The sequence below is a fragment of the Chiloscyllium plagiosum genome, chromosome 14 (genome assembly GCF_004010195.1).
Source record: "Chiloscyllium plagiosum isolate BGI_BamShark_2017 chromosome 14, ASM401019v2, whole genome shotgun sequence".
NCBI classification, from domain to species: Eukaryota; Metazoa; Chordata; class Chondrichthyes; order Orectolobiformes; family Hemiscylliidae; genus Chiloscyllium; species Chiloscyllium plagiosum.
The window spans coordinates 74589651-74612895 of NC_057723.1; the positions used below are offsets into that span (position 1 = coordinate 74589651).

Here is a 23245-nt window from a genome sequence, read left to right on the forward strand (position 1 = left end):
CACAGTCCAACCTAAAAAAACACCTCTGATTACCTTATATATCTCAATTAAGTCACCGCTCAACTTTCTTCTCTCTAACGAAACCTGCCTCAAGTCCCTCAGCCTTTCCTCGCAAGACCTTCCTTCCATAACAGGCAACATCCTAGTAAGTCTCCTCTGAACCCTTTCTAAAGCTTCCACATTCTTCCTATAATGTGGTGACCAGAACTGTACACAATAGTCCAAGTGTGCAGCATGACCTCAAGGTTCCGAACCTCAATCCCTCTACCAATAAAAGCTAACACACCATATACCTTCTTAACAACTCTATCAATCCGGGTGGCAACTTTCAAGGATCTATGTACCTGGACACCGAGATCTCTCTGCTCATCTACACTACCAAGAATCTTACCTTTAGTCCAGTACTCTACATTCCTGTTACTCCTTCCAAAGTTAATTTCCTCACACTTTTCCGTATTAAACTCCATTTGCCATCTCTCAGTCCAGTTCTGTAGCTTATCTATGTTCCTCTGTAATCTACAACATCCTTCGGCATTATTCAAAACTCTAACGACCTTAGTGTCTCCCACAAGTTTACTAACCCATTCTTCTATGCCCTCATCCAGGTCATTTATAAAAATGACAAACAGCAGTGGACCCAAAATAGATCCTTGCATGACACCACTAGTAACTGAACTCCAGGATAAATATTTCCCATCAACCACAACCCTCTGTCTTCTTGCAGAGGGCCAATTTCTGATCCAAACTGCTAAATCAGTCTCAGTCCCTTGCATTTTGTGCAATAGCTTAGCATGGGGAACCTTACCAAATGCCTTACTAAGATCCAGATACACCACATCAACCACTTTTCCTTCATCCACCTGTTTGGTCATCTTAAAGTTCTGCTCAGGAAAAATATAATGATGACAACAGAAAGAATTACAGTATTGCAAGTATTTTCTTATCAACCTGTTCAGGAATGTTATGGCAAACCTTAGGACAGGTAGAAGCTGAACCCAGGTCTCCTGGCTCAGAGGTAAGGCACTAACGCTGCACTACAATAATATTGTACACCTAGTTTGCATCTCATAAAAGCCTATGTTTCTTCATAAATTCCTAGACCTGTTAAAAGGATGCAAAATTAGCATTGCAGATTTCCTTCTGTACATTAAACTACCAATTTTCACTAAAGCAGTGAAAAGTTATCCTTCTGATGATAATGATATTAAAGTTCCAATGATTATTTGAATTTATACTGTTTAAATACACTTCCCAACTCCCTAAAATTGTCTGCTCAAAACAACAGAGTCCAATCAATAATTATGAAGCTTTTAATATCAATAAAATAAATCAGAAGTGTCAGTACAATACACAAATTGATGTATGCCATGCATATATCAAAGTTGGCAGCTCCACCAAGTTGAATAGTGCTGGATCCACTGAATAAGTAACAACATTAGTGAGTCAAAAATGGCAGAATACAGAATGCAAAATTTAAATGATTATGCTTTTTTTTGTGTCAAACAGTTTCTGACTCATTTTTTTTAGGTTCAGTTAGCATTTCCATGTAGTCCTTTGCCACTGACTCTTTGCAGTTCAGATATGCTTCATTCAATCGCATCATTGATTCCACAACGGAAGGGTCTGTACGTAGGATAACTATGTCATAGGTCATACAAGTTGCTTGCACTAGAAAATGTTAACAAATAATTTAATTAGCAAAAGATGGAAAAAGAATTCTTGCCTAATCTAGCAGTTTTCTTAACATCTGCAAAATAAATATAATTACTGCCGCACGATTCAGTTATGTTTTCAATCCTCATTTTCGTGAATATAATTAAAAAGTCTCAAGTCACACCTTTTTTACTGAGCATTTTAGTGGTGCAGATCTGAATAGCTTTTCTTACATCTTTAATTATTTGCTGTGTCTTCAGATTCTTATGCACAATATACCAATATCCACACAAGAAGCACATTTTCAAGAATGCACAAACCAAGTCTAGAAAATGTACAAATCTTAGAAGTGATTAGGTATGCAATTTGGCTAAGTACCAGACTCAGTGCAAAAAGATCTTGGCTTTGGATACTCATAGGATTCGTCAGCTTATTTGTTTTGTGACAAAACCACGGCAACAAGTTCCACCATGTGGTCCAAAAGGTCCAGAGTTAATGTTAAAGACAGAAAGTAAGTTGCTGCTGTTTTGATGCTATTGTGAACAGTAGTGCCGGTATTAAAGCTATTTTTGTCCCATCCACAAAAAGGGACAAAATTTGAATCCAGTGGGATGGCCACCCTCCATCATTTTTACTTAGATTGGTTTCAGAGGAAGACAAAAGGCAGTACGGTCCACATCTGTAATCCCTCTTCCCACCTTCAACCAGTCATGCTCTGCTGCTTCATGAATTTAACTGTTAGGACATTGTGAAAGATTTCTGAGGCCATCAACTTTTAGGCTGTTTCTGACCTTTATGCAGCATATGGACTCAGCTCCTTAATGGATGAATACCAACATTTACTTGATGATTGGGTCACAACCAAATCTAGAAACACAGACAAGTTCAACAAAGTACAAACCAAGTGTGTGAAAATGATTCATTGAAAGACTTATGCAGGTGTTGAAAGCAAGATTAAAATTAATGGATGTACATTTTTTTCCACCAATTGGTTCTGAATGTGCTATGCTCTAGCCTTTTCTTTTCATCAATGTTTCAGTCACTTCTACAGAAAAAAGACTGAAAACAGTGATGAAATAGAGTTAATTAGAGAAAGTGAACATCATGCAGGTTGAAGAAAGGGGACATCAGGAGAGACCAGTGCAACATCCTGTAAGCGTAGAAGAACACTTTAAATTAGTGCTCAGGGCACAAATGCTTTGTTTTGTTGAAAGACAATGAGAGAACAGAATAGGAGTTTCGGGAACAGTATAGCAGGAAGGAAAATGACAGGTTTAAAAATGTACTGCTTAAAAACAGTAGACAAATAGATGATTAGCAGGGGGATGGGAACCTAAATTGTACTTCCACTATTCAAGAGGTTGGGAGTAGTGAGGTCAGAAATAAGCTTTCAAGGTCACAAGAGAGCACTGGAATGCAAGAAGTTGTTTGAAGTGTGTCTACTTCAATGTCAGGAGCATCCGGAGTAAGATGGGTGAACTTGCAACATGGGTTGGTACCTGGGATTTCGATGTTGTGGCCATTTCGGAGACGTGGGTAGAGCAGGGACAGGAATGGTTATTGCAGATTCCGGGATTCAGATGTTTCAGTAAGAACAGAGAAGCTGGTAAAAGGCGGGGAGGTGTGGCATTGTTAATCAAGGACAGTATTACGGTGGTAGAAAGGACGTTTGAGTACTCATCTACTGAGGTAGTAGGGGCTGAGGTTAGAAACAGGTAAGGAGAGGTCACCTTGTTGCAGGTTTTCTACAGGCCTTCGAATAGTCCCATAGATGTAGAGGAAAGGGAAGCAAAGATGATTCTTGATAGGGGTGAGAGTGACAGGGTAGTTTTATGGGGGACTTTAACTTTCCAAATATTGACTGGGAATACTGTAGTTCAAGTGCTTTAGATGAGTCAGTTTTTGTCCAATGTGTGCAGGAGGGTTTCCTGACACAGTATACAGATGTGTCAACAAGAGGGGTGGCCACATTGGATTCGGTACTGGGTAATGAACCCGGCCAGGTGTTAGATTTGGAGGTAGGTGAGCACTTTGGTGATAGTGACCACAATTCAGATATGTTTACCTTAGCGATGGAAAGAGATAGATATATAGCAGAGGGCAAGCATTATAGCTGGGGGAAAGGCTATTATGATGCGATTAGGCAAGACATAGGATGCATAGGATGGGCAAGGAAACTGCAGGGGATGGGCACAATTGAAATGTGGAACTTATTCAAGGAACAGCCAGTGCTTGATAAGTATGTACCTGTCAGACAGAGAGGAAGTTGTCAAGCAAGGAAACCATGGTTTACTAAAGAAGTTGAAGCTCTTGTCCAGAGGGAGAAGGAGGCTAATGTTTGGATGAGTTGTGAAGGCTCAGTTAGGGTGCTTGGGAGTTACAATTTAGCCAAGAAAGACCTAAAAAGACAGCTAAGAAGAGCCAGGTGAGGACATGAGAAGTCATTGGTGGATAGGATCAAGGAATATCCTAAGGCTTTCTATAGGTATATCAAGAATAGAAGAATGACTAGAATAAGATTAGAACCAATCAAGGATAGTAGTGGGAAGTTGTGTATGGAGTCTGAGGAGATAGGGGAAGCGTTAAATGAATATTTTTCATCTGTATTCACACAGGAAAAAGACAATGTTGTCGAGAAAAATACTGAGATACAGGCTACCAGACTAGATGGGATTGAGGTTCACAAGGAAAAGGTATTGGCAATTCTGGAAAGTGTGAAAACAGATTAGTCCTGTGGGCCAGATTGGATTTATCCTAGGATTCTCAGGGAAGCCAGGGAGGAGATTACAGAGCCTTTGGCTTTAATCATTATGTTGTCATTGTCTATAGGATTAGTGTTAGAAGACTAGAGGTTAGCAAATGTTGTTCCATGTTCAAAAAGGGGAGGAGAGTCAATTCTGGTAAATATAGACCAGTGAGCCTTGCTTTGGTTGTGAGTAAGGTGTTGGAAATGGTTATAAGAGATAGGATTTATAATCGTCTAGAAAGAAATAAGTTGATTAGGGATAGTCAACCTTTGTGAAGGTAACCAAACAGGTGGTTCAGGGTAAAGCGGTTGATGTGGTGCATATGCATTTTAATAAGGCGTTTGTTAAGGTTTCCCATGGTAGGCTATTGCACAAAATACGGAGGCATGGGATTGAGGGTGATTTAATGGTTTGGATCAGAAATTGGCTAGCTTAAAAAAGACAGAGGATGAAATATTCCAGATGGGAAATATTCATACTGGAGATCAGTTACTAGTGGTGTACCACAAGGATCGGTTTTGGGTCCACTGCTGTTTGACATTTTTATTAATGGCCTGGATGAGGGCATAGGTGGATGGGTAAGTAAATTTGCAGATCACACTAAGGTTGTTAGAGTTGTAGACAGTGCCGAAGGATGTTGTAGGTTACAGAGGGACACAGGGAAGTTGCAGAGCTGGGCTGAGAGTTGGCAAATGGAGTTTAATGCAGAAAAATGTGAGGTGATTCACTTTGGAAGGAGTAACAGGAATGCAGAATACTGGGCTTATGGTAAGGTTCTTGGTAGTGTAGATGAACAGAGAGATCTCGGTGTCCATGTAATTAGATCTCTGAAAGTTGTCACCCAGGTTGATAGGGTTGTTAAGAAGGCATACGGTAGACCGATTGAGTTTCGGAGCCATGAGGTCATGCTGCAGCTGTACAAAACTCTGGTGTGGCCGCAGATGGGGTATTGTGTACAGTTCTGGTCACCGCATTATAGGAAGGATGTGGAAGCTTTGGAAAGGGTTCAGAGGAGATTTACTAGGATGTTGCGTAGTATGGAGAGAAGGTCTTACAAGAAAAGGCTGAGGGACTTGAGGCTGTTTTTGTTAGAGAGAAGGTTGAGAGGTGACTTAATTGAGAAGTAGAAGATAATGAGAGGGTTAGATAGGGTGGACAGTGACAGCCTTTTTCCTTGAATGGTGAAGGCTAGCACGAGGGGACATAGCTTTAAATTGAGGGGTGATAGATATAGGACAGATGTCAGAATTAGTTTCTTTACTCAGACAGAAGTAGAGGCGAGGAACGGCCTGCCTGCAATAGTAGTAGAATCACTAAATTTAAAGGCATTTAAATAGTCATTGGATAGACATATGAATGAAAGTGGAATAGTGTAGGTTAGATGAGCTTCAGATTGGTTTCACAGGTCAGCACAACATCGAGGGCCGAAGGGTCTGTACTGTGCTGTAATGTTCTATGTTCTATAAGTGATGGAACAAACTTTTCCATAAAGTTATAGATGTGACACAGAAAATTTTCCAAAGGCTATTTGACTAAATGTAGCAATGCCCTGGCATGTGACAGTCACCACGTATCTAATAGATGTCTCCTCTTGTTACTTTGATGCACACAATTTTAATTATTTTTAATCATTCATGAGATATGAGCATTGCTGGCTATCATTCGTTGCCCATACTTAAGTATCCTTGAAGGAGTTGCATTCTTGAAATGTTGCATTCCAATCATGGTGTAGTGCAGCCACAATGCTGATAGGAAGCAAGTACAAGGATTTAATCCAGCGATGATGAAGGAACATAGAACAAACAGGACAGCACAGTATTATGAAGTTGAAGGTATGTACTGTACCTTTAAGAGAGAGTGAATACTGTTCTGAACTGAGAGATTACAAGCACCTGTGTCTCTGACTAGATGACAGTTCCAGAATGTACTGGAAAATTGAAAATATGTAACATTTGGCTATGAAATGGATACCTGAGTTTTGATTGCTGTTTTGACAATAATTTGAATTTAACCAATCATTTAAAATTATGCCCCAGGATACTAAAACCCAATCAAGTTTGAATTTATTGTTTTGCCAACAGTGAACCAAGAAGATGGTCTGATATTAGGGATATAAAAATGCAAACCTTTTGAAAATTCAGAGAGAGCAATGGCCATCAAGACCGATCCAAGAAATTAGGAAACAATCTTCTATCAAAGGTACCTTTACATATGAAACATACTTGCAGTAAAAATGAAGATGACGACCCAGAGAATTCAGTAGCAAAATGTAATTGTAAAAAGTGTATTATTGAAACAGCATATTGTTATGGAGTTGGAGGCAGGTAATAAGCAGTTAGGAGAAAAGGGAGCTTCAAGTTGTGAATATTTGTTGTTTAATGTTTCACTTTTAGAGTTAAAAAATAAGCTGATGTTATTTTCTTTAAATAGTGAAATTTCGGAGTTCTCTGTCACTCATATTTTACTAGATTACAAGGCAAGGTGAGATTTTCTGGGTGTTTGGTTGAATTAACAGAGGGGTTCACCATGGCATAACAACAAGAACAGGCCTATTGGCCCATGCTTGCACCAAGAATGATGCCATTCAATACTAATCTCATCCATCTGCACGTGATGCGCATCCCTCTAATCACCCTGCCTATTTATGTATCAATCTAAATGCCTTTCAAACATTGTTACTGTATCTACTTATATCACCTTCCCTGACAGCATGTTCCAGACACATACCACTTTCTGTTTAAAAAAAACTTGCCTCACATATCTCCTTTAAACTTCTCCCTCTCACCTTAAACTTATGTCCCTCGTATTTGACATTTCCAACCTGGAAAAAAGGCTCCAACTATCTTCCCTATCCATGCCTCTCATCATTTTATATACTTCTATCTGGTCACCCACAATCTCTGAAGCTCCAGTGAAAGCAATTCAACTTTGTTCAAACTCTCCTTATAGATAATACACTCTAATCCAATTAACATCTCAGTTAACCTCTTCAAATCCCTCCTATAATGTGGCAAGTTTTGTACGGCTGCAACATGACTTGCCAACTTTTATATTCAGTGTCCTGATTGACGATGGCAAGCAAGCCTTCTTTACCACCTTATTCACTTGTGTTGCCACTTTGAAGAAACAATGGACAAGATCCCTTTGTTTGCTGCATACTTGTCTCTTGCATATGACTCCCAAAACATAACATCTCACATTTGTCAAGATTAAACTCCATCAACCATTACCCTTCCAACTTTCTAATTGATATGTATCTTGCTGTATCCTTTGACAACTTTCCACACTACCCACAACTTCATCATTGCTTGGGTTGTGGAACACTGCTGGTCACAGACCTCCAGTCAGAAAAAAAACCCTCCAAAAGTACTCTTTTCTGCTGTGATCAAGCCACTCTTGTATTCAACTTAGCAACTCACTGTGTTTCTCATGTAATTTAATCTTCTGGACCAGCATACCATTAAGGACCTTGTCAAATGCTTTTCTAAAGTCCATGTATACAACACTTCACTGCCCTATCCTGATCATTTAGGATAATATTATTTCAACTCAGGATAGTGTGTGGCTTAGTGGGAACATGCAGGTGCTTACATGTATGTTCCTTGTCCTTCAGGGTGGGAGACGTCATGGCTTTAGGAGTTGGTGCCAAACAACACAGGTGAGTTCATGCAGTGCATCAAATTGAACTAAAAATACTAAGTTTGGTTATATTGCTGTAATTCTTGAGTTCCATCACAAGATGGTGGTATTGCTAAACTCAATAACAGAATCACATTTTACAGTTCAAACTAGAATGTGAGTGTTGCACTTCAGGATTTGGAGATGCCGGTGTTGGACTGGGATGTACAAAGTTAAAAATCACACAACACCAGGTTATAGTCCAACAGGTTTAATTGGAAGCACACTAGCTTTCGGAGCAATGCTCTGAAAGCTAGTATGCTTCCAATTAAACCTGTTGAACTATAACCTGGTGTGTGATTTTTAACATTGCACTTCAGAGTGGAGTTCTGAAGAAGTAATAACAGATTTGGGACATTAACTTTGTTTCTCTCTTTACAGATGCTGCCAGACCGGCTAAGTTACCTTCTGGAGAGAGCTCGGTTATGGAAGCAGCGGTGGCAACAAGTGTGGCAGTGGCTAGGACACATGGCAGTTGGCGACAAAGTGACTGGCAAGCTTGGATGGAGCTTAGCCCAGTGCTGGTGAAAGCATGCCTGGTACTGAGGTGAGCGAGTCGGCATGGGGAAAGCCTAGAGTAGAGGGACTGCAGGCCCATCGCTTCGGAAAGGACTAATGTTTAACTTGCAACTTTACAGTTATTCTTAGTATAAGGTAAAAAATTAAGAAATAGTGATGAACTTCATTCTTTATTTTCTATTTTTGCACAGAAAATTTTGTACTTACACATACCTTTGTACTTAAAAGTGTCGGGAATGGCAACATTGTACACTTTTCACTGTACTCCTGCAGTTAAGTGCATATCACAATAAAACCTAAATCTAAATCTGAAGTTTCTCCAGCATTCTCTGTGCATGTTTCAGATTTCCAGCATGTGCAACATTTTGTCATTAACTGAGTGTTGCTTTGCAGAAATAAAGAACTTCCGTTTATAACGTAGTCACACATTCTCAAAAAAACCTTCACAGTTAATTAGTTATTTTTGAAGCCATTTCACTGTTAAGTGGGCAACTTTGGCAGTTAATTTGATAAAGCAAGATCCAACAAGATGACAATTAAATAGTCTGGTTAAGGTGCTTGGTTTGCTCAATATACCAGATCCCAATTGTGCAGCAGGTGTGTTGTCCCACTTCATTCCCAATATAGGAATTAGTCCAATGCTTTGGGATCTTGCATCCTCTCTTTTAGTGTTATTAACCAGAGGATCACTTCCTCAGGGATGTCACAACTTCAATTATATAGAATACACAGAATCCCGACAGTGTGGAAGTAGGTCCTTAAACACATCAAGTCTATACCAACCCTCTGAAGAGCATCCCACCCACACCCACCCCTCTACCCTATCCCTGTAACCCAGCATTTCCCATGGTTAACTCACTCAGCCTGCATGTCCCTGGACACTTTGGGCAACTTAGCATGGCCAACCTACCTAACCTGCACATCTTTGGACTGTGGAAGAAAACTGGAGCACCCAGCGGAAACCTACGCAGACATAGAGAGAATGTGCAAACTCCACACAGACAGTTGTGATCCACAGTTCCCCGAATCTCTCAAATTCCAAAATTCTTTCTCTCACATGCTGGAATCTGATTAAAATATGGATACTATATTTCTCACAAAACATACTAATATCCAATAACAGCAGTATCAAACTGCACCTGACAACATCTCCAACTCATTTAACATTTCTTCTAATTCAACCCGTGTATCTTCAAGTAATTTTATGATGTCTTCATGAGTACATGGTATGCCTTCTGCCATCTACAAAAAAATTGAGATCACAATAATTCTCAGAAATAATTTAACAATATTTTAGAATACACTTAAGAACTTAACAGTATTAGTGACTGACATTTGTGAATCGTTCTTCTGACATTGTAACAAGTCTGATTGGCACTTTCTCAGTTCTTAAGAATTTTAGTACACAACAATTTTGTGTCTAGGTGGAAATGACCTCAAAAATAATCACAGGCCTCTGGAATTTTTCTTTCTTTTATAACACTCCACAGCAAACATTTCTGGGGCTGCAAATATAGTGGTGGTTAGGACTCGGAGTTCTGTGGGGGGTTGGGGGGGGGGGGGGGGGGGGGGGGGAGTTGCAGGGAAGGATTGTGGTACATAAAATTCCAATGACTGTCAGATGCCTGCTGTTTGTATTATCAAATATAAAGGTTTACAAACACCCAAGGTACTAGATGATCCTCAATGTAATTATCTAGCACAGAACAAATGAGCAAACCATATGCAAAGCTTATTAAAAAGCAAAACAAACTTATGTGAACAGATCTTTTTAGAACATAAATGCAACATCCAAGAAACAGTCCAACTTCTCACTTCTAATTTGAAATGTGCACTAAAGGAAAACTTCAATTAAAAATCCCATGTTTAGTTCCCTCTCTCAGAGTTTCATTCCTAATCTGGAAAACCTTTCAGGTAATCTTTTCAAAATGCCGAAGTTAAATTAAGTGCAGTCCTTATTTTTAACATTATACTTGCCTAGCTGACAATTAATTCTTTGTGGTTTTTCAGAGTCAACGCTTTACTTTTCCAACATGCTTCCTCCAACACCACATATTAATGGATCGGCTTTATTTCTATTAAGATTTACACCAAAAATTGAGTTCTGCAAACATTCACGTGTAAAAAAATTTCCATTTACTGTGTTGACCGTGACAGATTATTTGCATTCCTCAGTTCTCTCCGGCATTCTCTCTCCCCTTTCAATACACTACATTCAGTCAGCCAGGAAAATCATTCTAGCAATATATTCTGAGTCTATAGCTACCTTTATAGGCCTTTTCAGTAGCCTTGGTTTCTCACAGAACAGCCAGCGAGTTTTAAGCTTGCATCAGGTAGCAGCTTGACAGTGATTTCACTATTCCTGCCCCACTGAACTTATCTCCGCATACCTTGACACCGTCCTTTCCCCCTTGGTCTAGGATTTCCCCACATACATTCGGGACACCACCCACGCACTCGACCTCCTGCATGACTTTTGGTTCCCCGGTCCCCAATGCCTCATCTTCATCACGGACACTCAGTCCCTGTACACATCCGTCCGCCATGATGAAGGCTTCCAAGCCCTCCGTTTCTACATCTCCTGCCGACTCAACCAGTACCCTTCCACTGACACACTCATTCAAGTAGCTGAACTGTTCCTCACCATCAATAATTTCTACATCGAATCCTCCCACTTCAGATCAAAGGGCACCCACATGGGCCCCAGCTATGAATGCATTATCATCGGGTATGTGCAACAGTCCATCTTCCAGTTGCACTGGCACCATTCCCCACCTTTTATCTTGGCTACATCAATGACTGTATCAGCGCCCTCATGCTCCAACGAGGAGGGTGAACAGTTCATCAATTTCACAAATACCTTTCACCCTGACCTCAAGTTCAACTGGACAATCTTGGACACCTCTCTCCCCTTCCTGGACCTCTCCATCTCTATTTCCAGCAACTTACTCAACGTGGACATCCACTTCAAACCCACTGACTTCCACAGCTACCTGGACTACACCTTTTTCCAGCCCCCACCTGTAAAAATGCTACCCCTTACTCCCAATTCCTCTGCATCTGCCACATCTGCTCCCAGGAGGATCAGTTGCACTCCAGAATATCCCAGATGGCCCCCTACTTCAAGGTCTGCAATTTCCCCTCCCACGTGGTCAACAATGTTCTCAGCACATCTCTTCCACTTCCCACCTCTCCGTCCTTCAACCCCACCCCTTCAATTCCACCAAGGATAGAACCCCCCAAGAGAGTCACAGAGGGAATGGTCTCTGTGGAATGCTGAAAGGGGTGAGGAGGGAAACATCTCTCTGGTCTGACTGTAGGTGGCAGAAATGGTCCACTCTCCCCATCACTCCCGACACTTTCCCTTGCCACTTCAAGATGTAAAGAAACTGCACCCACACCTCCCTCCTCACCTCTATCCGAGGTCCCAAAGGATCCTTCCATATCTGGCAGAAATTTTCCTGCACTTCCAAAAACCTCATCTACTGTGTCCATTGTTCTCAATGTAGCCTCCTTTACATTGGGGAGATAGGTCGCCAACTTGCAGAAAATTTCAGAGAACATCTCCGTGACATACGCACTAAACAACCCCACTCCCCTGTGGCTGACCACCTCAACTCTCCCTCCTACTCCGCCAAGGTCATGCAAGTCCTGGGCCTCCACTACTGCTAAATCCTAGCCACCTGATAACTGGAGGAAGAACACCTCATCTTCTGCCTTGGGACCCTCCAACCACATGGAAGCAATGTCGATTTCACTAGTTTCCTAATCTCCCCTCCACCCACTTTAACCCAGATCCAACCCTCCACCCGAGGCACCACCCTCCTAACCGTCTATCTACCTTCCACGTATCTGTTCCACCATATCACCATCATCTCCCCCATGTCCATCTACCCATTGCATTCCCAGCTACCTTCCCACCCCAGCCCCACCCCTTCTGATTTATATCTTAGCCCCCTTGCCCTGCACCCCCACCATCCCATATTCCTGATGAGGAGCTTATGCTCAAAATGTCGACTCGCCTGCTCCTTGGATGATGCCTGACCGGCTGTGTTTTTCCAGTGCCACATGTTTTGAGTGTAATGTCACTGAAGAAGTATTCCAGAGGCCGAAACTAATGCTCTGAGACATGGGCTTGAATCTCACCATGGCAATTGGTGAAATTTGAATTCAATAACAATTTCAAAATGAAAAACTAGTCTCATAACAACCATGTATTACTGTAGATATCCATCTGGTTCACTAATTTTTTTAAAAGTCTGCTGTCCTTGTCTGATCTTGCCTACATAGACTCCAAACCCATAGCAATGTGGTTGACTTTCAACTGCTCTCCAAAATGGTCAAGAAAGCCACTCAGTTCAAGGAATGGACAATGAATGCTAATCCAGCCAGTGACACTCACATTCCTGGAAAGAATTAAACAAATATAACCTCATTTATTGCTAAAGGGATTTATATTAAATTAATCTGAAATTAATATCTTAATATTACTTCTTTCTTCTTCAAGTTTAACCAGCATGAATTTCAATAAATTTATCTACCAGTTTTTAGAATTACTAATTGGTCAAAATTTATGAATATATGCACATTGATTCATTTCACTAAAAGTCAAGACTGCAACATATGTTCTACTTCATTTATATCATTACCAACTGGTCACTAAGTTGTCTTTGTTTCATCTTTGCCAAAAGATCAATTTATGACAAGAACTGCCTCATTAATTGCATCAGGAATATGAAGGGCAGCTGTGTGATACCAATGCATACATTTTCCATATATTACACCAAGGGCTCTTCAGTGGTACTGCCCTTCCTTCTCGATAGGTCAGCATGGGTTCAATTCCTCTGCTTCAGGTATGTAATAACAGCTGTGAACAGGTTGATTAGAAAAATTATTTTCATATATGGTACCTCTGGCTTATTTGGTACCCTTGGCTAGTGCTAATTTATTGAATTCTTGTGAGCTCAATTTTATCCTCATGCTTAGTTAACTGGACAACAATCCTACTTTCTATCTTTACTTGAGCACAATTCTGGAAGTCACATCCAGGAAGTTCAAGTCTCACAAACCAACTTGGCTATTACCCGATTAATGGCGGAAATGGCCAGGATTCCAACTAACAGCATCCATCTCTGTTCGATACTTGTGTATTATTGTTATTCACAGTTCTACCATTGAATTATTCTGCTGTTGGATTCTTACAGAATTTTCTCTCTTTCAAGTTTGTGGTGTGACATTATAATGCTCAATAGATTCTTTTATGCCCAACATTGACTATACTTCTGGAGACCTGAAGTCAGTAGCTTTCCTTCTAATCAGACATAGCTCAACCTGTTCCTTGTTACATTCAGAGTTAGTTATCAGTTAAAACATTGTTCTTCCTGCAGTTAATCCCTTTACTTCAGAATGTTGCTTCTGCACATAGTACTAATTTGTCACGAGGCAGCAGGTTATCAAGCAGCTGTTAACTCCTTTTTCCCAGGAAACAGCTTGTTTATGTTGTTTCTTCTCAGGGGTGGTTAATTCGCATGTGCTTTAAATTATTTTTATCTCAAGAAACAGTTGATTCCAGAAAGAGTTTTTGCTGTTTCTTTCCATGTGAAATGGATTATCTTTGTTGACTTTTTCAATCCATGAAGCTATTAAAGTTTTGAACTCTATCACATCACAACTATTGGGGATGACTACTGCCCAGTCCTTACAGAGATGAAGTCTCATCTTCATACTGTATTCTGTGGCAAACAGTGCACTAAAATAGGACAGATTTCAAACATCTAGCAATTCAAGACTGGGCATCCATGAAGCATTGTGAGCCATCAGTAGCAGAACATTATCCAACCACAATCTGCAACCTCATGGCGCAACATATTACACCATTCTAACATTACCATCAAAGAGAGATTAACCCTGTTTGAATGAAAAGTGCTGGAAGGCATGCCAGAAACTGCACTAGGCATACCTAAAAATAAGCTGTCAACCTGATGAACCTCCAACACAGAATTACATGTGTGACGAATACGGGAAACAGCACGCAACAGAAAGGACTAAGTAATCCCACAACCGATCAGATGTAAGCTATACAGTCCTGGCACATTCAGTTATGAATAGTGTTGTATAATTAAACAATTAATAGGAGGAGGAGGTTCCACAAATGTCTACATTCTTAATGACGGAGGATCCCACCACATCCTTGTAAAAGACAAGGGTGAAGAATCCAAAGTGTATAATAGCTGGTAGATATTTTAGTCCTCCTGAGGCCCCAGACATCACATAATACATCAATCAATTTATGTGATATCAATGAAGTGGTTGAAGAAATGCAAAGGATATGGGCCCTGTTAACATTCTAGCTATTGTACTGAAGATGTATGCTCCTGAACAAACCAAGATACCTAGCCAAATTCTGCAAGTACAGATGCAACATTGGTATCTAAGCAACAATGTGGAAAATTGTCAGGTACATGCTGTGCACAAAAAGCAAAACAAATTCAACCTGAGAAATTATCAGCCTGTCAATCTACTCTTGACCATTAGTAAACTGATAGAAGAGGTCTTCGCCAGTGTTATCAACCAACACTTACAAAGGAACAACCTACTCCCTAATGCTCAGTTTGGATTCCACCAGGGTCGCTCAGTTCCTAACCTCATTATAGCCTTGGTTCTAAACATGGACAAAAGAGGAGACAGTGGTTATCCTTGAGATCAAGACAGCATTTGACCAAGTAAGACATCAAGGAGACCTAGCAAACCTGGAGCAAATGGGAATTAGTGGACAAATCCTCTGCAGGTTGGAGTCGTGCTTAACATAATGAAGGATGGCTGTTGGAGGTCAATCATCTTAATCGCATGATATCAATGCTGGAATCCTCATGGCAGATAGAATGTCTATCTGCAAAAAGACAGAATTCAACTATTGTCCGTTGATGTTCAACAGTAACTATCAACATTCTCTGATGGGAGTGGGTAGTAGGAGAACCAAGGTTACCAGTAACTAAAAATGAACTGGTGTATGACACTATGATCAGACATATGAATATAGTGGCTACAAGAGCAGGGTCTATGAACTCATCCCTGTTTCCCTAATTCCTGTCCGTTATCTACAAGGCACAATTAAGGGATGCAACAGAACACCATCCATCTGCCTGAATGAGTACAGCTCCAACTCTCAAGAATCTAGACACCATCCAGGACAAAGCTGCAACTTGACTTGTACCCTGACATTAATTTCCTTCATGACTGACACAGTGGTAGCAGTACATATAAAGATTGCAACCCTACAGCTTGTACTGGAATAACTCAGCAAGCCTCCTTTGCAAGTGCTTTGCAAATCTATGACCAATACCACAAGGACAGCAGATGCATGGCAACGTGACCATCTGCACGTTCCTCTCCAAGTTGCCTATTGTCCTGGCTTGGAACAATTTTCCTCACTGTTGCTGGCTCCAAGTCCTGCACCTCTCATCCAATTAGCATTGTGGATGTGCCAATATTTAGAAGACAGCAGCGATTCAAAAAGGCAGTTTATCTCCACTTTCAGTGCAAGAAGAGACAGGCAATAAATACTGTCCTAGCCAATGTGCCCAAAGCCAGGGCAAAAATCAGGAAAACCATTCTACGTGAAGTGCAAATAATGGTGAAAGCAGAAAAGGTAAAATAAAGAGATTGCAGTAAATGTCCAGATCTATAATTATAAATAAGAATTAATTAGCAATTCATTAAAAACTGTTGATCATCAGCACATTGGCAATGAAGAACATTTGCATGGCATTTTGACAGTTGTGAACAATTAATAAGTTACTGATTCAAACAAGTAATCCAAGATGGAAAACGGTAAGAATTTCTGACTGTAACAGGCTGCTTCTTTTTTGAGGTATTTTAGGTGTTGGAGGTGATTTCCTTGAATTCCAGGAGCAACAATTACTGTTTTGTATGCTGTTGCATTGTTTTGGAACTTTGGAAGAAAAAAAAGTCAAATCAACAGCACTTTTAAAAGGGAGAGGTACAGACAAAGGAAGCACATGGTGAGGTCAGTGCAGGAGAGATACTGAGAAAGAAACCAACACTGTTAACTGACACAGCAATGAACCTGCACATTTGCCTTTGTTGTTCAAATTCATGTATTGCTGGACATCGCAGTGCATCTGGGAAAATTAACAGTGAAATTCACAACTAATCTTGGAGGAACCTGTTGGGGGAGGTCACAGCACAGAAACAGATAAGTGAATATTTTAATTGTGGCCTTACAGTAAGTCTGCAGTATTGAGTACAGTGCGTTCTTTCTTGATTATATGTTATATTGAGATATGTCTCTTGATTAAACTGAAAAAATATAAGCCAGAAGTATTAAGTTAACCTGGAGCAGTGTTTTGTAGAGGAATAAGACAGTGCTATTTTCTGCGTCTGTAGATTGAAAGAAACAAAAATGGCCTTTAGTAGAGTGATATGTTCTTCTTGTTGGATGTGGGAGTGTATGTGTTATTGAAAATTATATCTACAATAAATGCTGTTGATTGCAAATCTTATCAGATCAAATGGATCAGTTGGACAGACAGTTAGAGGCAATGAGGAGTTTACAAGAGCAAGGGGATGAGATGGATGGCAGTTATAGGAAGGGGAAAATACAGATACAGTCACATAGATGGGTTAACTCCAGGAAAGGTAAGATTGGTAGGCAGGTAGTGCAGAAGTCTTCTGTGGCTATCCCCATTTCAAACAAGTATGCTGTTTTGGAAAATATAGGGGTGATTGATTCTCAGGGGAACGAAGCATGAAAAGCCAGGTTTCTGGTATTGAGACTGGCTCTAATGCAATGAGCGGTATGTCGGATTCCAAGAGATCGATTGTTTTGGGGGAGTAGTACTTTTGATAAGGGATATCATTACAGCTGTACTAGGAGGATATTCCCGGAAATACATCCAGCAAAGTTATTTGGGTGGAACTGAGGAATAAGAAAGGGATGATGACCTTTTTTGGGATTGTATTATAGACCTCTAATAGTCAGAGGGAAATTGAGAAACAAACTTGCAAGGAAATCCCAGTTATCTGGAAGAATAATAAGGTGGTTATGGTTGGGGATTTTAACTTTCCAAACATAGACTGGGACTGCCATAATGTTAAGGGTTTAGATGGAGAGGAATTTGTTAAGTGTGTACAAAAAAATTTTCTGATTCAGGATGTTTAGTATAGAAGGTGCAAAACTTGACCTACTCTTGGGAAATAAGGCAGTGCAGGTGACTGAGGTGTCAGTGCGGGGAGGGCGGGGCACTTTGGAGCCAGCAATCATAATTCTACTGCTTCTAAAACAGTGATGGAAAAGGATAGTCCAGATCTAAAAGTTGAAGTTCTAAATTGGACAAAGGCCAATTTTGACAGTATTAGGCAAGAACTTTCAAAAGCTGATTGGGGGCAGATGTTTGCAGGAAAAAAGGATGGCTAGAAAATGAAAAGCCTTCAGGAATGAGATAACAAGAGCCCAGTGAGTCCAGAGACAGCATATTCCTGTTAGGGTGGCAGGAAAGACTGGTAGGTTTAGGAAATGATGGATACTAAACAAATTGAGGGTTTGGTTAAGAAAAAGAAGGAAGCATATGTCAGGTATACACAGGTTAGATCGAGTGAGTCGTTAGAAGAGTATAAAGGTAATAGCAGTATACTTAAGAGAGTAATCACGAGGGCAAAAAAGGGAAATGAGATAGCTTTGGCAAATAGAGTTAAGGAGAATCCAAACGGTTTTTACAAATACATTAAAAACAAAAGGGTAATTAGGGTGAGAATAGGGCTCCTCAAAGCTCAGCAAGGCAACCTTTGTGAGGAACTGCAGGAGATGGGGGAGATACTAAACAAGTGTTTTGCATCAGCATTTACTGTGGAGAAGGACATGGACAATATAGAATATAGGGAAATAGATGGTGACATCTTGAAAAATGCCTGTTACAAAGGAGGAAGTGGTGGATGTCTCGAAATCCTCAGGACCTAATCAGATGTACTCTAGAACTCCATGGGAAGCTACAGAAGTGATTGCTGGGCCTCTTGCCGAGATATTTGTATTGAGAGTCAGATGTGCTGCTCAGGACTGGAGGTTGGCTAACATGGTGCCATGGTTTAAGCAAGGTGGTAAGGACAAACCAGGGAACTACAGGCCAGTGAGCCTGACGTCGATGGTGGGCAAGTTGTTGGAGGGAATCCTGAGGGATAGAATGTACACGTATTTGAAAAGGCAAGGGCTGATTAGGGATAGTCAACATGGCTTTTTAAATCAGATTCCCAATAGTATTGAAACCGGCCCTTCGGCCCAACAAATCCACAATGACCCTCCGAAGAGTGACCCACCCAGACCCATTCCCCATATTTGCCCCTGACTAATGCATCTCACACTATGGGCAATTTAGCATGGCTAATTTACCTAACTGCACATTTGTGGATTGTGGAAGGAAAGCGGAGCACCCAGAGGAAACCCACACAGACACAGAGAGAATGTGCAAACTGCACACAGACAGTTGCCTGAGGCTGGAATCGAACCTGGGTCCCTGGTGCTGTGAGGCAGCATTGCTAACCATTAAGCCAGTGTGCTTTGGCCATGGGAAATCACGTCTCACAAACTTGGTTGAGTTTTTTGAAGAAGTAACAAAGAGGATTGATGAGGGCAGAGCGGTGGACGTGATCTATATGGACTTCAGTAAGGCATTTGACAAGGTTCCCCATGGGAGACTGGTGAACAAGGTTAGATCTCATGGCATATAGGAAGAACTAGCCATTTAGATACAGAACTGGCTTAAGGTAGAAGACAGAGGGTGGTGGTGGAGGGTTGTTTTTCAGACTGGACACCTGTGGCCAGTGGAGTGCCATAAGGATCAGTAATCATGGCAATGTTGATGAGGAGGGCGACTTCGATGTCGATTTGGAACCGGTTCAGACCGTGGCCATGTGGTGGCAGAGGATTATTGACCCAATGGCAAAGATGGCACCTGAGGATCAGTGACTTTGATGTCAGTTTGAGTCCGGTGTAGATGGCGGCCAAGTGGTGGCAGAGGATTATCAACCCAACAGCAAAGATGATGCCTGAGGATCTGCGACTTCGATGTGGGTTTGGGTCTGGTGTAGACGGCGGCGAAGCGGTGGCAGAGGATTATTGACCCAACAGCAAAGATGGCACTTCAGGATCAGCAACTTCAATGTCAGTTTGGGTCCGGTGTAGACAGCACCGAAGCGGTGAAAGACGGTCATTGACCCAATGGCAAAGGTGATGCATGAGAATTGGCGACTTTAATGTCAGTTTGGGTCCGGTGTAGACAGCGACGAAGCGGTGGCGAAAGGAATGGCAGTGCAGACACTGTTGATGGCGATGAGTTGGCTCAGGAACGACAGACTCTCTTCAAGTTACATCCTTTCTCCTCATTATTCTCAAATTATTCAGAATGGTGCCGCTTCGTGACAACAAATGAAAGCTTTTCACTGCATTTTGTTGGACTGATAATAAAAATTAAGTTTTAAACGGTCCTAGTGTTCAGTTGCCAGCTGCAGAAATATTTTGCAACAGTGTGTACATTCCCATCCCATGCCACTGCGTCATTCCAATGCCATCCTATTCATCTCCATTCCCAATTCCCACTGTTTTTATATTATCCCTGTGCCATACACCTCCCAAATAATTCCCCCCTCCCCAGCGAATGCAGACAAAAACATCCCACTGTTGTTAGGGGGGGACAATCAACACCAGATCATCAACATCTTGACTCCAGATTGGAGGGGATTGTGAAGGGTGAGAGAGGGCAGCACGAAATCACATTAACATCCAGCAACTTTAAGAGGATCCCAAGTGTTGTACTTCAGGACTTGGGTTTGCCAAATAACTTTCTTGGTTTAATTCATTATTAAGAAGCATGGCAGCATCAAAGAGGGTGGAGACAGGGAACGCACATGAAGGTTGGGAGGGGGTGAGCTTGAATCAGGCAGTGTTTAATCACAGGGCAAGCTGGTTTACTGGATATTCCAGTGAACTGAACTGATTGCAGGGATATCTGGCTCATGTTAACAGGGAATACGACTGCAATCTTGGGCAGGGGCAGTAACTATGATCGACAGCTGATTCGGCCGAGAAGAGAGTTAAATGGTCTTTACAAACCGAGGTCTGAGCATTGTCCAGTGTATGTAAGAGAGGGGCAGTGCTGTACATAAGGAAAAAGGTGGTGTCGATTGTGTAATTGGTCGCTGGGGGTGGACGGTATTTTTGCGAGCACCGATATTTCGTGAGGGGAAAGTGATGAAATGTGGCCGCGGTTGGGGTTTTGAAGCGGGTGCCGTGTTGCTATTATATTGTTCTGGGAGCGCTACCTGCGGCCGGATGATCGCCGTGTCCTGGGTGTAAGACATGGTGCGTCGTGCTCGACAAAAAAAAAACCCGAGAGACGCCTCTGCTCCCGCCAAAAACCAACCGCCAACTGCCGGAGGGCGCGAGAACGGGGCGGGACCAGGCCGTCAAGGGGCGGGGTCTGCCTGGAAGCGGGCGTGGTCTCCCGGGCACGGGGAGTCCACAAATGGAGGGGGCGGGACCCAGCTGGAAGGGGCGGTGTCTCCCGGAGAGGGGGCGGGGGCCTGTGTGGAAGGGACGGGGCCTGTCTGGATGGGACGGGATCTCCAGACGTGGGGGCGTACGTCTTGCGGTAGAGGGCGGGGTCTCTCCCTGAGGAGGCGTGGTTTCCTCGTTAGTGGGCGGGGTTTGAATGAGTGGGCAGGGCCTTTACAACAGGGGGCGGGACTTCGTTGGAAGAGGGCAGGTTCATGCTTCGGTTGGCGGTCGACTGGGAATGGGCGGGGCATCATGGTAGTGGGCGGAATAACTTTGGGGGCGGAGTCTGCGCTGAGGGGGTGGGGTCTGCGTTTCCTCAGCATCTCCAGCTGGGAGAGATGGCAGCTGGTGAACCAAGTCCAATATGTCACTGGAAACATCCCCAAAGCTCTTACCTGAGGCATTGATGAATGCACACTTTGCATTTTGCTGAGTGTGTTTTTTTTAATACATTGCTCCACACAACTTGAAGCTGGTGGGTCGCCATTACAAATGAAATGGTTTCATGGCTTTGTGAGGGGCAGGTCATGCCCAAAAGCCTATGAAAGGATGTGACGAAACACACTTTTGGAATATATGGATTTTAGCAAGGTGTTTGATAAGGTTGCCCATTGTAGGCTCGTTCAGAAAGTAAGGAGACATGGAATACAAGGAAATCTGGCTGTCTGGATGCAGAATTGGCTGGCCCATATAATAGAGGGTGGTGATAGATAGAAAGTATTCAGGCTTGAGCTCAGTGACCAGTGGTGTTCCGCAGGGATCGGTTCTGGAACCTCTGCTCTTTGTGATTTTTATAAATGACTTGGATTAGGAAGTGGAAGGGTGGGTTAGTAAGTTTGCCAATGACATGAAGGTTGGTGGTGTTGTGGATAGTGTGGAAAGCTGTTCTGGGTTGCAAAGGGACATTGCCATGACAGGATGCAGAGTTGGGCTTAGAAATGGCAGGTGGAGTTCAACCTGGAAAAGTGTGAAGTGATTCATTTTGGAAAGTTGAATTTGCAACATACAGGGTTAAAGGCAGGACTCTTGGAAGTGTGGAGGAATCTTGGGGCATATGTCCATAGATCCCTCAAAGTTGCCAGCCAAATTGATTGATTTATTAAGGAGGTATATGGTCTGTTGGCCTTCATTAGCAGAGGGATTGAGTTTAAGAGCTGTGAGGTTATGCTGCAGGTCTATAAAACCCTGGTTAGACCACACTTGGAATATTCTGTTCAGTTCTGGTTGCCTCATTATAGGAAGAATGTGGAAGCTTTAGACAGGAGAGATTTACCAGGATGCTGTCTGGACTGGAGGGCTTGTCTTATGAAGTAAGGATGACAGAGCCAGGGGTATTCTCATTGGAGCAAAGAAAGATGAGAGGTGACTTGATAAGGTGTACAAGATGATGAGGGGCATAGATAGAGTGGAGAGCCAAGAGACTTTTCCCGAGGGTGGAAATGTCTAACACGAGGGAGCATAATGTTTAAGGTGATTGAGGAAGGTTTAGGGGAGATGTCAGAGGTAGGTTCTTTACACAGAGAGTGGTGGGTTTGTTGGATGCACTGCCAGCAGTGGTAGCAGAGTCAGATACATTAGGGACATTTAAGCGACTCTTGGATAGGCACATTGATGATTGTAAAATGAAGGGTATATAAGTTAGTTTGATCTTAAAGTCGGTTAAACATGCAGCCCAGCATCGAGGGCAGAAGGGCCTGTGCTGTGTTGTACTATTCTATGTTCTGTGTAACACTGAGTTTGCACCATTTACATACTAACTGCAATGCACAGAAAACAAACCTTTCAAATAAAAGCAAAATATTGCAAATTTTGGAAATATTTGATTTATTATTGTAACATTGAGTCAGAGTTATACAGCACAAAACAGACCCTTCAGTCCAACTCATCCATGTCAACCAGATATCCTAAATTAATCTAGTCCAATTTGTCAGCATTTGGACCATATCCCTCTTAACCCTTCAAATTCATGTATCTATCTCAATGCCTTACCATGCCCCTCATGATTTTATATACTTTTACAAGCTCACCCCTCAAACTCTGATGCTCCAGGTGTGTGTGTATGTGTAATTACTTAATTCCTCTA

At 41.9% G+C, this 23245-nt stretch overlaps 1 protein-coding gene across 1 annotated transcript; it reads right to left on the reverse strand.

The window, feature by feature from the left end:
• Positions 1-1392: 1392 nt before the first annotated feature.
• Positions 1393-11143, reverse strand: syce3 (synaptonemal complex central element protein 3). Its single transcript, XM_043704117.1, has 3 exons — positions 10988-11143; positions 9737-9839; positions 1393-1668 (listed from the first exon to the last, which is right to left on the reverse strand). The coding sequence occupies exons 1-3, from the start codon at positions 11141-11143 to the stop codon at positions 1499-1501; spliced, it is 429 nt and encodes a 142-aa protein (XP_043560052.1). The 3' UTR covers positions 1393-1498.
• Between the last annotated feature and the right edge of the window lie 12102 nt (positions 11144-23245).

Coding starts and splice junctions, on each gene's coding strand:
- syce3 (XM_043704117.1), bottom strand. CDS start 11,143: ATGGCGGACGGATGTGTACAGGGACTGAGTGTCCGTGATGAAGATGAG. Junction 9,840..10,987: donor GGGGAAAGGACGGTGTCAAG/GTATGCGGAGAT, acceptor ATTTTTTTGTAG/ATGGCAGAAGGCATACCATG. Junction 1,669..9,736: donor TGAGTTGGAGATGTTGTCAG/GTGCAGTTTGAT, acceptor AACATTTTCTAG/TGCAAGCAACTTGTATGACC.